This window comes from Argopecten irradians, chromosome 3 (assembly GCF_041381155.1).
Source record: "Argopecten irradians isolate NY chromosome 3, Ai_NY, whole genome shotgun sequence".
NCBI lineage: Eukaryota > Metazoa > Mollusca > Bivalvia > Pectinida > Pectinidae > Argopecten > Argopecten irradians.
Genome location: NC_091136.1, coordinates 71133235 through 71150384, shown reverse-complemented (window position 1 = coordinate 71150384; position 17150 = coordinate 71133235). Strand labels below are relative to the sequence as shown.

General features: G+C 39.9%; 2 protein-coding genes across 2 annotated transcripts; both read right to left on the bottom strand.

The window, feature by feature from the left end:
* Nucleotides 1-9371: 9371 nt before the first annotated feature.
* LOC138319855 (uncharacterized) lies at nt 9372-10136 on the bottom strand. Its single transcript, XM_069262986.1, has one exon. It carries the CDS (start codon nt 10134-10136, stop codon nt 9372-9374), a length of 765 nt encoding a protein of 254 aa, XP_069119087.1.
* A 2534-nt stretch (nt 10137-12670) lies between these two features.
* LOC138319452 (uncharacterized) lies at nt 12671-16797 on the bottom strand. Its single transcript, XM_069262608.1, has 2 exons — nt 12955-16797; nt 12671-12801 (listed from the first exon to the last, which is right to left on the bottom strand). The coding sequence occupies exon 1, from the start codon at nt 16765-16767 to the stop codon at nt 13294-13296; it is 3474 nt and encodes a 1157-aa protein (XP_069118709.1). The 5' UTR covers nt 16768-16797; the 3' UTR covers nt 12671-12801; nt 12955-13293.
* Nucleotides 16798-17150: the final 353 nt, after the last annotated feature.

Sequence of the window (17150 nt, the reverse complement as noted above, 5' to 3'; positions counted from 1 at the left end):
ACTATGTGACGATACTTACTCCGTCACAACAACTATGTGACGATACTTACTCCGTCACAACAACTATGTGACGACACTTACTCCGTCACAACAACTATGTGACGATACTTACTCCGTCACAACAACTATGTGACGATACTTACTCCGTCACAACAACTATGTGACGATACTTACTCCGTCACAACAACTATGTGACGACACTTACTCCGTCACAACAACTATGTGACGATACTTACTCCGTCACAACAACTATGTGACGATACTTACTCCGTCACAACAACTATGTGACGATACTTACTCCGTCACAACAACTATGTGACGATACTTACTCCGTCACAACAACTATGTGACGATACTTACTCCGTCACAACAACTATGTGACGACACTTACTCCGTCACAACAACTATGTGACGACACTTACTCCGTCACAACAACTATGTGACGATACTTACTCCGTCACAACAACTATGTGACGATACTTACTCCGTCACAACAACTATGTGACGACACTTACTCCGTCACAACAACTATGTGACGATACTTACTCCGTCACAACAACTATGTGACGATACTTACTCCGTCACAACAACTATGTGACGATACTTACTCCGTCACAACAACTATGTGACGATACTTACTCCGTCACAACAACTATGTGACGACACTTACTCCGTCACAACAACTATGTGACGATACTTACTCCGTCACAACAACTATGTGACGATACTTACTCCGTCACAACAACTATGTGACGACACTTACTCCGTCACAACAACTATGTGACGATACTTACTCCGTCACAACAACTATGTGACGACACTTACTCCGTCACAACAACTATGTGACGATACTTACTCCGTCACAACAACTATGTGACGATACTTACTCCGTCACAACAACTATGTGACGATACTTACTCCGTCACAACAACTATGTGACGACACTTACTCCGTCACAACAACTATGTGACGACACTTACTCCGTCACAACAACTATGTGACGATACTTACTCCGTCACAACAACTATGTGACGATACTTACTCCGTCACAACAACTATGTGACGATACTTACTCCGTCACAACAACTATGTGACGACACTTACTCCGTCACAACAACTATGTGACGATACTTACTCCGTCACAACAACTATGTGACGATACTTACTCCGTCACAACAACTATGTGACGATACTTACTCCGTCACAACAACTATGTGACGACACTTACTCCGTCACAACAACTATGTGACGATACTTACTCCGTCACAACAACTATTTGACGATACTTACTCCGTCACAACAACTACGTAACTATACTTACTCCGTCACAACAACTATGTGACGATACTTACTCCGTCACAGCAACTATGTGACGACACTTACTGCGTCACAACAGCTATGCGACGACACTTACTCCGTCACAACAACTATGTAACGATACTTACTCCGTCACAACAACTATGTGACGACACTTACTCTGTCACAACAACTATGTGACGATACTTACTCCGTCACAACAACTATGTGACGATACTTACTCCGTCACAACAACTATGTGACGACACTTACTCCGTCACAACAACTATGTGACGACACTTACTCCGTCACAACAACTATGTGACGACACATACTCCGTCACAACAACTATGTGACGATACTTACTCCGTCACAACAACTATGTGACGATACTTACTCCGTCACAACAACTATGTGACGATACTTACTCCGTCACAACAACTATGTGACGATACTTACTCCGTCACAACAACTATGTGACGATACTCTTTGATAGGTTGTTTAAATGGCTCGTCATCGATTCTTTGTTATTCTTTGATAGGTTGTTTAAATGGCTCGTCATCGTTCTTTGTATTCTTTGATAGATTGTTTAAATGGTTTGTCATCGTTCTTTGTATTCTTTGATAGATTGTTCTAATGGTTTGTCATCGTTCTTTGTATTCTTTGATAGATTGTTCTAATGGTTTGTCATCGTTCTTTGTATTCTTTGATAGACTGTTCTAATGGTTTGTCATCATTCTTTGTATTCTTTGATAGATTGTTTGAATGGTTCGTCATCATCCTTTGTATTCTTTGATAGATTGTTCTAATGGTTCGTCATCATCCTTTGTATTCTTTGATAGGTTGTTTAAATGGTTCGTCATCATTCTTTGTATTCTTTGATAGATTGTTCTATTGGTTCGTCATCATTCTTTGTATTCTTTGATAGATTGTTTGAATGGTTCGTCATCATTCTTTGTATTCTTTTATAGGTTGTTTAAATGGCTCGTCATCATTCTTTGTATTCTTTGATAAATTGTTTGAATGGTTCGTCATCATTCTTTGTATTCTTTTATAGATTGTTTAAATGGTTCGTCATCATTCTTTGTATTCTTTGATTCTTTTTTGATTTTATGGTTGTTTAAATGGCTCGTCATCATTCTTTGTATTCTTTGATAAATTGTTTGAATGGTTCGTCATCATTCTTTGTATTCTTTTATAGGTTGTTTAAATGGCTCGTCATCATTCTTTGTATTCTTTGATAAATTGTTTAAATGGTTCGTCATCATTCTTTGTATTCTTTGATAGATTGTTCTAATGGTTCGTCATCATTCTTTGTATTCTTTGATAGATTGTTTAAATGGTTCGTCATCATTCTTTGTATTCTTTGATAGATTGTTCTAATGGTTCGTCATCATTCTTTGTATTCTTTGATAGATTGTTTAAATGGTTCGTCATCGTTCTTTGTATTCTTTGATAGATTGTTCTAATGGTTCGTCATCATTCTTTGTATTCTTTGATAGATTGTTTAAATGGTTCGTCATCGTTCTTTGTATTCTTTTATAGATTTTTTGAATGGTTCGTCATCATCCTTTGTATTCTTTGATAGATTGTTCTAATGGTTCGTCATCATCCTTAGTATTCTTTTATAGATTGTTTAAATGGTTCGTCATCATCCTTTGTATTCTTTGATAGATTGTTCTAATGGTTCGTCATCATCCTTAGTATTCTTTTATAGATTGTTTAAATGGTTCGTCATCATCCTTTGTATTCTTTGATAGATTGTTCTAATGGTTCGTCATCATCCTTTGTATTCTTTGATAGGTTGTTCTAATGGTTCGTCATCATTCTTTGTATTCTTTGATAGATTGTTCTAATGGTTCGTCATCATCCTTTGTATTCTTTGATAGGTTGTTCTAATGGTTCGTCATCATTCTTTGTATTCTTTGATAGGTTGTTCTAATGGTTCGTCATCATCCTTTGTATTCTTTGATAGGTTGTTCTAATGGTTCGTCATCATCCTTAGTATTCTTTTATAGATTGTTTAAATGGTTCGTCATCATTCTTTGTATTCTTTGATAGGTTGTTCTAATGGTTCGTCATCATCCTTTGTATTCTTTGATAGGTTGTTCTAATGGTTCGTCATCATTCTTTGTATTCTTTGATAGGTCGTTTCAATACAATATATCAAAGAATACATCATTCTTCATATACATTGAAGTTGTAAACTATATATTTGTGTTTATAATATATAACCACAACAATATTATTTCGTTTTGTTTTGTTTTTTGTTAAACGGGATTACTTTATTTTTTTTAAATCAAGTAAAGAACATTTTCTGTTGATAGATATTTTCGTATCGATCATGAAAAGAATAAATTAAATGTACATAGCATGATGATAAATACCTTACATGTTTGTACGATTAGCACCTGGTACTACTTTAGCTAAACCACGAAATCCGGCGACCTAGCTTTGATGGTAGGAAAGAATAGCATGATACACAAGCGACAACTATGGCACATCTGACGTCATATACTGAACACACTCCTTCAACTCTATCATGTTTGCATGACAGGAATTAGTTGTAATTATCATTGATTTATTTTCTTTCAAAGTCACTGGCGCATCTTCAAAAACTGATTTTACCTTCGAAATGTACTCATGTATGGCAAATAGAATTTTAATAGACTTGGCAAACAGCTATATACACGTGACACTCGTTTGTCGATCAACAGACAGACAATCAATGCTACACAACTAAACATCTTATATGATACTAATATCAGAAAAGCCGATTTCGCCACAAAAGGAAGGACAAGTCTATCTGTAGGATGCTTGAATTGATTATTACCGTTGTTGTAGCTGGGGAAATTGAATAGGGTCCTCGCATGATGGATACAAACCCTTTGTCTATCTCACACAGAGTTAGAGAAACAAAATTCAATAGGGACCGCACATTATGGATACAAACCCTTTGTCTATCTCACACAGAGTTAGAGAAACAATATTGAATAGGGTTCTCACATGATGGATACAAACCCTTTGTCTATCTCAAACAGAGTTATAGAAACAATATTGAATAGGGACCGCACATGATGGATACAAATCCTTTGTCTATCTCACAGAGAGTTAGAGAAACAAAATTCAATAGGGACCGCACATGATGGATACAAACCCTTTGTCTATCTCACACAGAGTTAGAGAAACAAAATTGAATAGGGACCGCACATGATGGATACAAACCCTTTGTCTATCTCACACAGAGTTAGAGAAACAAAATTGAATAGGGACCGCACATTATGGATACAAACCCTTTGTCTATCTCACACAGAGTTAGAGAAACAATATTGAATAGGGTTCTTACATGATGGATACAAACCCTTTGTCTATCTCAAACAGAGTTATCGAAACAATATTGAATAGGGACCGCACATGATGGATACAAATCCTTTGTCTATCTCACAGAGAGTTAGAGAAACAACATTGAATAGGGACCGCACATGATGGATACAAACCCTTTGTCTATCTCACACAGAGTTAGATATACAAAAATGAATAGAGACCGCACATGATGGATACAAACCCTTTGTCTATCTCAAACAGAGTTAGAGAAACAATATTGAATAGGGACCGCACATGATGGATACAAACCCTTTGTCTATCTCACACAGAGTCAGAGAAACAATATTGAATAGGGACCGCACATGATGGATACAAACCCTTTGTCTATCTCACACAGAGTCAGAGAAACAATATTGAATAGGAACCGCACATAATGGATACAAATCCTTTGTCTATCTCACACAGAGTTAGAGAAACAAAATTGAATAGGGTTCTCACATGATGGATACAAACCCTTTGTCTATCTCACACAGAGTTCGAGAAACAACATTGAATAGGAACCGCACATGATGGATACAAACCCTTTGTCTATCTCACACAGAGTTAGAGAAACAAAATTGAATAGGGACCGCACATGATGGATACAAACACTTTGTCTATCTCACACAGAGTTAGAGAAACAAAATTGAATAGGGACCGCACATGATGGATACAAACCCTTTGTCTATCTCACACAGTTAGAGAAACGAAATTGAATAGGGACCGCACATGATGGATACAAACACTTTGTCTATCTCACACAGAGTTAGAGAAACAAAATTGAATAGGGACCGCACATGATGGATACAAACCCTTTGTCTATCTCACACAGTTAGAGAAACGAAATTGAATAGGGACCGCACATGATGGATATAAACCCTTTGTCTATATCACACAGAGTTAGAGAAACAAAATTCAATAGGGACTGTCGTGTTTTTAAAGAAACAACTGAAGAGCTGTCTGTGAGCGGCATCCTTTATTCGCCATGTGCTCTACACTAACTCAGAGCGAGGCTCTGGTACACACATGTATTTCACGCTTTTTGGTCATGTAGTTGAGCAGGCTGAACTAGTCGATAATATGTACACGTGTAGTATGTTACAACCCCTTTCTTTTGAGTTCATAGAACCAGGTTTGAAATTGATGTACAGATTTGTTTTTCTTCTTTACATTTAACATTTTACTTTAAATGCTCATATCATATAATTACTTTATATACTTAAAGAAATGTATATTCTCACTGTTGTAATAAGAGAAAATATCTGATCTGCTCAACTCACTTTTAACTTCAGAATTAAAAAGATGATTGTATAAATTCACAGTCTATTTGACTTTTACTTTAACTGTTCATAAACAAAACTATTAATAAAGTTCAAAATCTTCATCCTCGAATTTCCACTTTTTTCTTCTTCTTTCTATCATTATATTGACTGCATTCACACTATTAGATTTTGAAATTGGAAAATATTTCCCATTTAATGCCAAACATAATTTACATTGTGAATCAAACCAAAAATAATGACTAGGAAAGGGTAGACTGCCCCACCTATAACACACAAATATATAGGGGATTATTCTGCCCCTTCACACGTAATCGCGATATTTTGCAGGTTTTTGGATAACTCTACCTCTTCTCGTTGTGGTTGGTAGAACTGGACTGTTATCTTTGACTGTACATGTACTTTCTGGCAACAGTGGACGGATAACTTTGGAATTTTCATCACTCGCGACATTGTCCAATATCTCATCCATGACGTCATCCATGTTCATATCGGTGTGGACTTGTTTCTCATCCTTGGCTTTAATGATGTGTTTTCGGTTTCTCCTGTACTGGGAACCATCTAAACCTCTGACATTGTAAGATCTGGTAGAATGATAGTTCGCTATATTTCCAGGTTTCCATTGACCACGATGTCTGAATCTAACTTGTTCTCCTGGAGATAGTTTGGGTAGTGATTTACACATTCTGTCGTGGAAATACTTCTGTCTTTCCTGAGTTGTCTCCCTTTTCTCTCTGGTTTTTCTTGAGTCCACCACTTGTGGTTCCAATTTCTCCTTGGTGACCGGAAGTATTGATCGGAGTTCTCTACTCATGAGTAATTTAGCTGGTGACTCGGTGTCTGTAGGAGTATTTCTGTACTCTAATAAGCTCAGATATGGATCCTTACCATCTTGTTGTGACTTCTCAAGGATACGTTTTACAGTTTGAACTGTACTCTCGGCGAGACCATTCCCTTGAGGGAAATGTGGACTAGAGGTCTTGTGTTCAAAACCCCATTATCTAGCAAAGTTTTTAAAGTCTGTAGATGAGTATTGTTGTCCATTATCACTCCTGACCTCTGTGGGAATCCCATGTCTTGCAAAGAAGGATTTTAGCTGATTTATCACTGTGATACTTCGCGTGTTGTCGAGTTTCCCAACTTCAAAGAATCTCGAATAGTAATCTGTAACTACCACATAGTGATTGTGGTTCCACGTGAATAGATCTGTAGCTACAACTTCCCAGAGTCTGTTTGGTATGGCTGTAGGTATGAGTGGTTCTCTCCTATTGGCGTTTTGATAATCAAGACATGTGCTACATGATGACACCATGTCCTCTATTTGTTTGGACATTCCTGGCCAAAATAACAATTCTCGGGCACGTTTTTTACTCTTTTCCATCCCCATATGGCCTGTGTGTATTTTCTGTAACATTTCCGCTTGCAGCGACTTGGGTATTACGATCATCGTTCCTTTGAATATTATGCCATTTATGATGGTCAAATCCTCCTTATGAGGCCAATAATCATGAATCTCTGTTGGGGTATTGGCTCTATGCTCTGGCCATCCTGTGTTGATCATAGTGACTAACTCTTGAAGTACTGGATCATTTGCTGTGTGACTTTATATTGTCTCTAATTTGTCTTTGGTGACAGGTAACGTCTCCACAATTGAGTTCACATGCAGAGATACTTCTTCATCAAAATGATCATTACCACAGCCTTGTAGATATGCACGAGATAGTGTGTCCGCTACGACAAGTTCTTTTCCAGGCTTGTATCTTATCTTTATGTCATACTTCTGAATGCGCAGTAACATTCTCTGTAATCTTGGAGGTGTTTGGTCCAATGGCTTCAAGATAATGGCTTCTAAGGGTTTGTGGTCCGATTCCACTGTAACCGTCTGTCCATATGTGTACTGATTGAACCGTTCTAAGGCAAATACCACAGCAAGTAGCTCCTTCTCAATTTGTGCATACCTTTTTTCCGTTTCTGTGAGTGCACGAGACGCATAGGCTACTGGTTTGTCTCCTTGTGATATCACTGCTCCTAAACCAGACTTTGAAGCATCGCAGCTAATGGTTACTGGACTAGCTACATCAAAATATTGCAGTACTGGAGCTTTCGTCAAAATGTCCTTGATCTGTTGAAACGCTCTCTCCTGTGGTCTACTCCACTCAAAAAGCATGTCGCCCTTCAATACTTGTCTGATAGGGTCAGTAATTTCAGACATCTTTGGGATGAATTTTGCCAGGTAATTTACTGTTCCCAGAAGTCTCTCTATCCCTTTTTTGTCTACAGGGCTCGGCATGTCCTTGATTGCTGCTATTTTCTCTGGATCGGGTTTGATTCCCTCCGCTGTCAGCTGATGTCCAATATAATTGACCTGTGTCTCTCTAAACCGACATTTATCTGCGTTAAGCGTCAAGCCTATCTCCTGACATCTATCTAGTGTGTTCTTGAGGTTCCTGTCATGTTCCTCCATATTACGCCCCCATACCAGTATGTCATCTATGTCTGTTTCAACTCCTTGTAAGTCATCGAAATGTTGACTGATCCTCTTTTGAAATACTTCCTGTGCCGATTTTATACCGAATGGCATTCTGGTGTAACAATATCTCCCAAAAGGTGTGTTAAACGTGGTGAGTTCTTGACTTTCCTCATCCAACGCAACTTGCCAATATCCGTGATTAGCATCTAGCTTGGAGAATACCTTAGCATTTGACATGCGCGACACTATATCCTCAATAGTAGGTAACTGATAGTGTTCCCTTTTTATAGCTTCATTGAGGTTGCGCGGATCCAAACAGACTCGAAGTTTTCCTGAGGGTTTCTCAACTATGACGAGTGAGCTGACCCAGTCTGTAGGGTGGTCGACTTTCCTAATGACTCCTGTCCGCTCCATGTCACTAAGTGCGTCCTTAAGGCGTTCCCGTAGGGCTGCTGGTACATTTCTAGGAGGATTGACGACTGGTGTCGTGTCGTCCAGTTGTATTTTGTAGGGTTTTTGCAGGCAACCAAGTCCTTTGAATACTTCAGGGTAGCATGCCTTTAAATCTTTTCCTTCCAGCGACTCTAAATTAGTGCTAAGGACAACTTTAATAACACCCAAATCCTTTGATGATTTAAATCCAAGTAGGGGTATTTGTGTAGATTTAGTCACATAAAACTCCAACTGCTGTCCCTGATGAGGAATGATACATTTTCCAATGACAGGTAGCCTTTCCCCTGTGTAGCTTGTCAGTGCAGTGTTTACCTTCGATATTTTGATATCTGGTTTAACCCTTTTTACAGTTTCGGGAGGAATGACGTTGGCTTGAGATCCAGTATCCACTTTGAACTTTACCGGGGTATCGATAAGTTTTAGACTAACCAAAAGTTCATCGGGTTTTACTTCTGAAGACTCCACGTGTACAGCACCAATAAATAAATCTTCCATGGGTAAATTATCAGTTACTGTATGAACTTGTGTGATTTCCTTAGACCGACACATTTTCTGGTAGGATTAAGTTTGTGACACTTTAAACACTTTTTCCCGTAAGCTGGACACTGTCCCCGTTGGTGTTTAGTACCACACTTGCCACATGTGTACTGTACTGTTGATTGTTTACGATTATGTGCTGCCTGACCTTGACCTTTCCTGACCGACTTCTGACTGCTCGTGCCGACTTTCCCGCGCGCCGCTGGTCTGCCACGGTCTGGTGATTCCTTTGATATCGCGCACACTTCCTCACCCGAATCTTGAATGTTTTTCATTCTAATTAAAGATTCTTCGTTTGCTCTGCATATTGTAAGTGTTTTGGCTAACGTGAGATCATTGTCACGTAACAAACGTTCTTTTACTTTGTCCGAGGCGACACCACAAACTATTCTGTCTCGCAACATTTCCTCCTCTAATGCGCCAAATTTACAGTTCTTCGCTATTACCCTTAGCTCTGTTAGGTACATATCTATTGTTTCTGATTTTTTCTGTGCTCTGGTATAAAACCTATGTCTCCAAACAGTTATGTTTTCCCGCGGTGCACAGTACAATTTGAACTTTTCAAACAATGGTTCGATTTTGTTATTTTCATCTTCCGTGAAAGTCAATGTGTTGAAAATTTCCCTACCTTCTTGGCCTATTATGTAGAGAAACGCTGAACACTGGTCCTTTTCCTCTCTTTCATTCATCGCTATATTGAGATATATAACCTCATGGTTTGTTCCAATCTCCTCCATTTTTCCGGTAAATTCCCATCTGTCGTGGAAAATGTCAACTCCGGGGGAGGGCGAATGTGTTGCTCCATATTTCTTTACAGGTTTTCTTCACAGAAGACGTCTACTTCTGACACCATGTCGTGTTTTTAAAGAAACAACTGAAGAGCTGTCTGTGAGCGGCATCCTTTATTCGCCATGTGCTCTACACTAACTCAGAGCAAGGCTCTGGTACACACATGTATTTCACGCTTTTTGTACATGTAGTTGAGCAGGCTGAACTAGTCGATAATATGTACACGTGTAGTATGTTACAGGGACCGCACATGATGGATACAAACCCTTTGTCTATCTCACACAGAGTTAGAGAAACAAAATTGAATAGGGACCGCACATGATGGATATAAACCCTTTGTCTATATCACACAGAGTTAGAGAAACAAAATTCAATAGGGACCGCACATGACGGACACAAACCCTTTGTCTATCTCACACAGAGTTAGAGAAACAAAATTGAATAGGGACCGCACCATCCTCGATATTCCAGGGGCTCCGATCACTTACGATCTCTACACCCCTGGACTATCTCATAGTAAAACTGGAGGCAACAGAATAGAACAGGTAATTAAGTCATTTGATGTACATCAAAAGAGCCGTATAACGGTACACTGTGGTTGACTGTGTCGCTTTGATGTTAGGCGTCGCTCTCTCTGTAGTCTTCAAAGGAAATTTTTGCTAGCCTGTGATTGGTCAAATATTTTCAGCTGAGCTGCCTTCAATTTCACTATGAGATAGTCCAGGGGTGTAGAGATCGTAAGTGATCGGAATCCCTGGAGTATCGAGGATGGGACCGCACATGATGGATACAAATCCTTTGTCTATCTCACACAGAGTTAGAGAAACCACATTGAATAGGGACCGCGCATGATGGAGACAAAACACTATGAAAACAATTCACTAAACCTAACTCAAACTTTACATCATTGGAGTTACATGAAAACAATAAACTAAACCTAACTCAAGCTTTACGTCAATCAAGTTAATATGTAAACAATAAACTAAACCTAACTCAAGCTTTACGTCAATCAAGGTAATATGTAAACAATACACTAAACCTAACTCAAGCTTTACGTCAATCGAGTTAATATGTAAACAATACACTAAACCTAACTCAAGCTTTACGTCAATCGAGTTAATATGTAAACAATAAACTAAACCTAACTCAAGCTTTACGTCAATCGAGTTAATATGTAAACAATACACTAAACCTAACTCAAGCTTTACGTTAATTGAGTTAATATGTAAACAATAAACTAAACCTAACTCAAGCTTTACGTCAATCGAGTTAATATGTAAACAATAAACTAAACCTAACTCAAGCTTTACGTCAATCGAGTTAATATGTAAACAATACACTAAACCTAACTCAAGCTTTACGTCAATCAAGGTAATATGTAAACAATACACTAAACCTAACTCAAGCTTTACATCCGTTGAGGTAATATGTAAACAATACACTAAATCTAACTCAAGCTTTACGTCAATCGAGTTAATATGTAAACAATACACTAAACCTAACTCAAGCTTTACGTCAATCGAGTTAATATGTAAACAATACACTAAACCTAACTCAAGCTTTACATCCGTTGAGGTAATATGTAAACAATACACTAAACCTAACTCAAGCTTTACGTCAATCGAGTTAATATGTAAACAATACACTAAACCTAACTCAAGCTTTACGTCAATCGAGTTAATATGTAAACAATACACTAAACCTAACTCAAGCTTTACGTCAATCGAGTTAATATGTAAACAATACACTAAACCTAACTCAAGCTTTACGTCAATCGAGTTAATATGTAAACAATAAACTAAACCTAACTCAAGCTTTACGTCAATCAAGGTAATATGTAAACAATACACTAAACCTAACTCAAGCTTTACATCCGTTGAGTTAATATGTAAACAATAAACTAAACCTAACTCAAGCTTTACGTCAATCGAGTTAATATGTAAACAATACACTAAACCTAACTCAAGCTTTACGTCAATCGAGTTAATATGTAAACAATACACTAAACCTAACTCAAGTTTTACGTCAATCGAGTTAATATGTAAACAATAAACTAAACCTAACTCAAGCTTTACGTCAATCGAGTTAATATGTAAACAATACACTAAACCTAACTCAAGCTTTACGTCAATCGAGTTAATATGTAAACAAAACAATGAATTTATGTCAGAGTCTACGTTACATGACGAAGAAACTCATTAAACCTAAATCACGATGTACATCACATGAACGAACATAAATATATACTTAAGATCATAAATGATAATATGGACTGGGTGGTCATTGAGTATCGTCAGCTAGTAGAATCTCCGCGAGGTGATCAAGGTAACAGGGATTGATCAGACCTGGTGACAACACCAAGTTGACTTAACGTTTTTGATATGACAGGTATGGCTTTCTGACTTATATCCCTTGTATTGGAGAGCATATATTTTAAGAACTACGAGTGCGTTTGTAACAGCAAACACACACGAACCAGGTGTAGGTGACGTGCGTTACTGTATCGCAATTTCGCAGCCCTGATCAAGGGGACGTAACTCGCAGAAATGACGTAAGCCAAGGGTCTTGGTGGTGTACTGAAGAGTTTATTCGTTACCAAAACTCTACGTGAGACTGCAAAATACAAACAGACAGTCTTAGCTATCATGATAAAACAATGAACGCATTGTCAAACATTGTAATAACTCGCCAGTAAACCGACCGCAAATTGCAAATAATTAGAAATGCTAGAAATTACCGAAAACCTATATGTTCCATTATACATACCTCTTTGGGCTTACATACGCGCAATTCGCAATGTTCCGTAAGTAGATTTATGCCTCGTAACCAAACAGGCATTCGCAGGTTAACGCACGTGGAAGATAAATTCTAACAGCCGAGCACATGGCTTCTTCTTCCCTCTGTTCGGAGCTTTCTTACCTTTTTCCGCAACGAGCTCTGACAAGGGAGATAACTCCTGTCCGACTACAGTTACATGGCTCCCCAAAATTATGAGAAATAATTTTTTAATCTTAATGTCAGAAATAATCAACATTTAAATGTTAATAAAACTATACTATCTAATAAGTATATACATATACAGGCACATGATCATGTATTTTAAATTCATGGCTCCTCGGTGTGGAATTCCCCGGTTTCATGTAGGAACACTAGTTTGTGTATAGGGCGTTCTAGAAAGTTCATTCGGTCGGCCCTTCGGCCTTGGTTGTCCAACGTTGGATCCCCAACCGCAACCTTAACTTTCCGCACGAATCCGTCCTCTCCACAAAATGTTTCTTCTACCCGGCCCATACGCCAGTGGTTTCTTGCTTGGTTGTCGTCCATGATTAGAACGACATCTCCAATGCGCATATTCCGCTTTGGCGAAATCCATTTGTTCCGAACTTGCAGGTTTTGCAAGAACTCCTTCCTCCAACGATTCCAGAACTCATTGGCTAAGTACTGAACACGGCGCCATCTTCTGCGGGAATATAGATCAGTCTTTTGAAACTGTCCTGGTGGCGGTAAAATAACCTTCGATTTCATCGTCAGAAGATGGTTTGGAGTCAGAGGTTCCGCTGAATGTGGGTCATTCAAGTTCGTCGCTGATAGAGGTCGACTGTTCACGATGGCCGCAGCCTCGCACATGAATGTTCGAAGAGTTTCATCATCCAACTGAGATCCAGATTGGAGCATTAATGAAGCAAGCACATTTCTAACCGAGCGTATCTGTCGCTCCCAGACTCCGCCCATATGGCTCGCCGAAGGAACGTTCATTTTGAAGCTGATAAAGTCACATCCTTCTCTCGAAAGAAACTGCTGTAACTGACAATCGTCTAACCCTTCAAGTTCTTCCCTGAGCTCACGCTCAGCGCCGACAAAGTTTGTACCTCTGTCTGATCTCAGTTGTCTTACAGGACCTCGTATCGCCAGAAACCTACGCAACGCATTGATGAATGAGCTGGTGTCAAGCGAGTTTGCCGTTTCTACATGGATAGCACGACTAGACATGCATGTGAAAATGACACCATAGCGTTTCAATTCCTTGCGACCTTCCTTGATATAAAACGGCCCGAAGAAGTCAACTCCGCTGTATGTAAATGGTGGTTCGGGCGACAATCTATCCGCAGGCAGGTCAGCCATCCTTTGTCCTTGAGTGATTCCACGTAACTTTCGGCAGGTCACGCATTTCGATATGTAACTAGACACGGCGGAACTACAGCCGACTATCCAAAATCCGTTCGCTCGAATTTCACCAGTTGTTATGCCTCGACCTTGATGCTCCACACGCTCATGGTAATGACGGATCACAAGCTCGGTGACATGGGATTTCCTTGGAAGTATGATAGGATGTTTAACGCTCGCATCGAAATCACCGTGTTTAATGCGCCCACCGACTCGTAGAATGCCATTGTCATCCAGGAAGGGATCTAAACCACACAATGAGGACGAGCTCTTAAGACATACCTTCTGTTTCGAGTCACAACTATGACTTGCTTCTGCAGTATGTAGATACTCGATTTCCTTCTGAAAGGAAGTCCTTTGAACCAGACTTATGATAGCTGTCTCAGCCTCTTGCAACTCCTCTACTGTAGTCATGCGTTTAGAGGTAGCGATTGTCTTCTCCAGCGAGGATTTCAACTCCGAAAATCGCACAGACTTCGTCCTTAGACGTCGCTTAAATATCAAGCAAAGAGCAACTGCCTTCTTGGCTCTTTGCCAATCTGAGAACGCATCCAGTCTGTCTATAAGAGGTTTCTCCTCAACGGGTGTTGTCGCAGTTTCAAACACTTGTGCCTTCTTTACTTCTGGATCTTTGAATGACAAGGAAGGTACTGACTGAGTATCACAACTGGCCAGAGGGTCAGTTTCCCATAAGAAGCGCGGTCCACTGAACCAGATAGAATGGTTTATCAAATCATCAGCTGTAGCACCACGTGACGCAATGTCCGCTGGGTTGTTCTCTGATGTTACGTATTTCCATTGAGATGGCTCCGTGTGATCGCGGATTTGCTGTACTCGATTCGCTACAAAGACGTGGAATCTACGAGAGTCGTTCGCAATGTATCCTAGAACAACACTGCTGTCCGTCCAGAACCATTCAGTGACGTTACTGTAGTCAAGTTCTCTAATCAACATCGAACTCATTCGCACTGATACAAGAGCAGCCACAAGCTCTGACCGTGGAATAGTAATCGGCTTTAATGGGACTACCCTTGCCTTGCCCATAACTAATGCGCAATGAACTCTACCGTCTGTATTGACCAGCCGAACGTACGAACACTGACCATATCCTTGAGTACTCGCATCAGAGAAATGATGAAGTTCGACAGACACCGTTTCACCAAAGTCCGATGGCTTCAGACATCTGTTCACCTTTAGATCCTTCAAATTGTTGAGATCAAGTCTCCATCGCAACCATCTCGCACTCAGATCATCGGAAAGCGGACTGTCCCAGTCTGTCTTATCCTTGCACATTTGCTGCAAAATTTGCTTCCCAACTAAGATGAATGGTGCAATAAAGCCAAGAGGATCGTACACCGAGCACAGGGTAGAAAGTACACCTCGACGGGTTAACGGACGGTCGTTTAGGGTGATGCGGAACTGGAATGTATCAGATTCGATGCACCACTGAACTCCAAGAGCCCTCTCAACCGGAAGTTGGTCCTGGAGAACGTCAATATCCTTCAGCCCTTGGGCCCTATCTGCTAGAGGAATGTGTTGCAGCACATTCTTTGAGCTTGAGAGAAATTTGTGTAGTCGTAGACCACCTCTTCTTAACATTTCCTTGGTATTGTCGATGATGTGCACATCTTCTTCAATTGTCGGAACAGATTTAACCCCATCATCGACGTAGAAGTCGCGTCTCACAAAGTTAGCTACATCTGTACCAAACTCCGCTTCATGGTCATCTGCGATCCTCTTCAACCCGAAGTTTGCACAACCAGTGGATGATGCTGCTGCAAACAAATGTACGCTCATCCGAAAGTCAACTGGTTGTTCACTGAGATTGCCGTTTTCCCACCACAGGAAACGAAGATAATCGCGGTGCTCGGGATTAACCTTAAACTGGAAAAACATCTGTTCGATGTCGCACATAAAGGCAACTTGTTCCTTCCGAAACCGACAGAGAACCCCTACAAGCTTATTAGTGAAATCGGGTCCTTGTAGAAGATGCGCATTCAACGATTCACCCTTGTGTTTTGCACTGCAGTCGAAGACGACTCTAATTTTATTCGGCTTCTGAGGATGATATATACCATGGTGAGGAATATACCACTGATGACCATCGTCAAGTTCAAGATCCTTATCAGGAACTTTCTCTGTGAAATTGTTCTGAATCAACCTTTCCATAAAGGTAATATAATGCTCCTTGTACTGGGCATTTGCTTCCAAACGTCGCTTTAGGTGATGAAGCCTGTTGAGCGATTGTGACTTGTTGTTAGGTACATAAGGCATAGCCTCTCTAAATGGTAACGGCATCTCATAGTGTCCATTCTCGTGATGAATGCCTTCTTCCATAGCCACAAGAAAACAACGATCATCGTGCGAATGGGACACAATTTCAGAGTTGTTCTCAATGAAATCACGTTCCATCATTCTGGTAAGTTCAACAGGATTAATGACTTCCTTGATGCTACTTAATGAAAATACAACATTTTCTGAAGTGCTCTCACTTGATTTGGACAAATCCTTCGGTATCCTGCGTGCAACACAGCAATGACTTGTACCAACCAAGTCATCCTCGATGGCTTCCACGCAATCTCTGTCCACTATTCCCACGATGCCCCATCCGAGGTCAGTTCTCTGGGCATACGGCCCATCGTTGACTGGCGCAATTACATCGCGAGGAGCTAAAGCCCGAGAACAATTATAGCCAATTAAAAGGCTAATTTCGCAATTACGCAATGGCATAAGTTCCTCTGCAATCGGTTCCAAATGGGGCCACTGTCTAGCCATTTCCGGCGTAGGTATGTGGGATC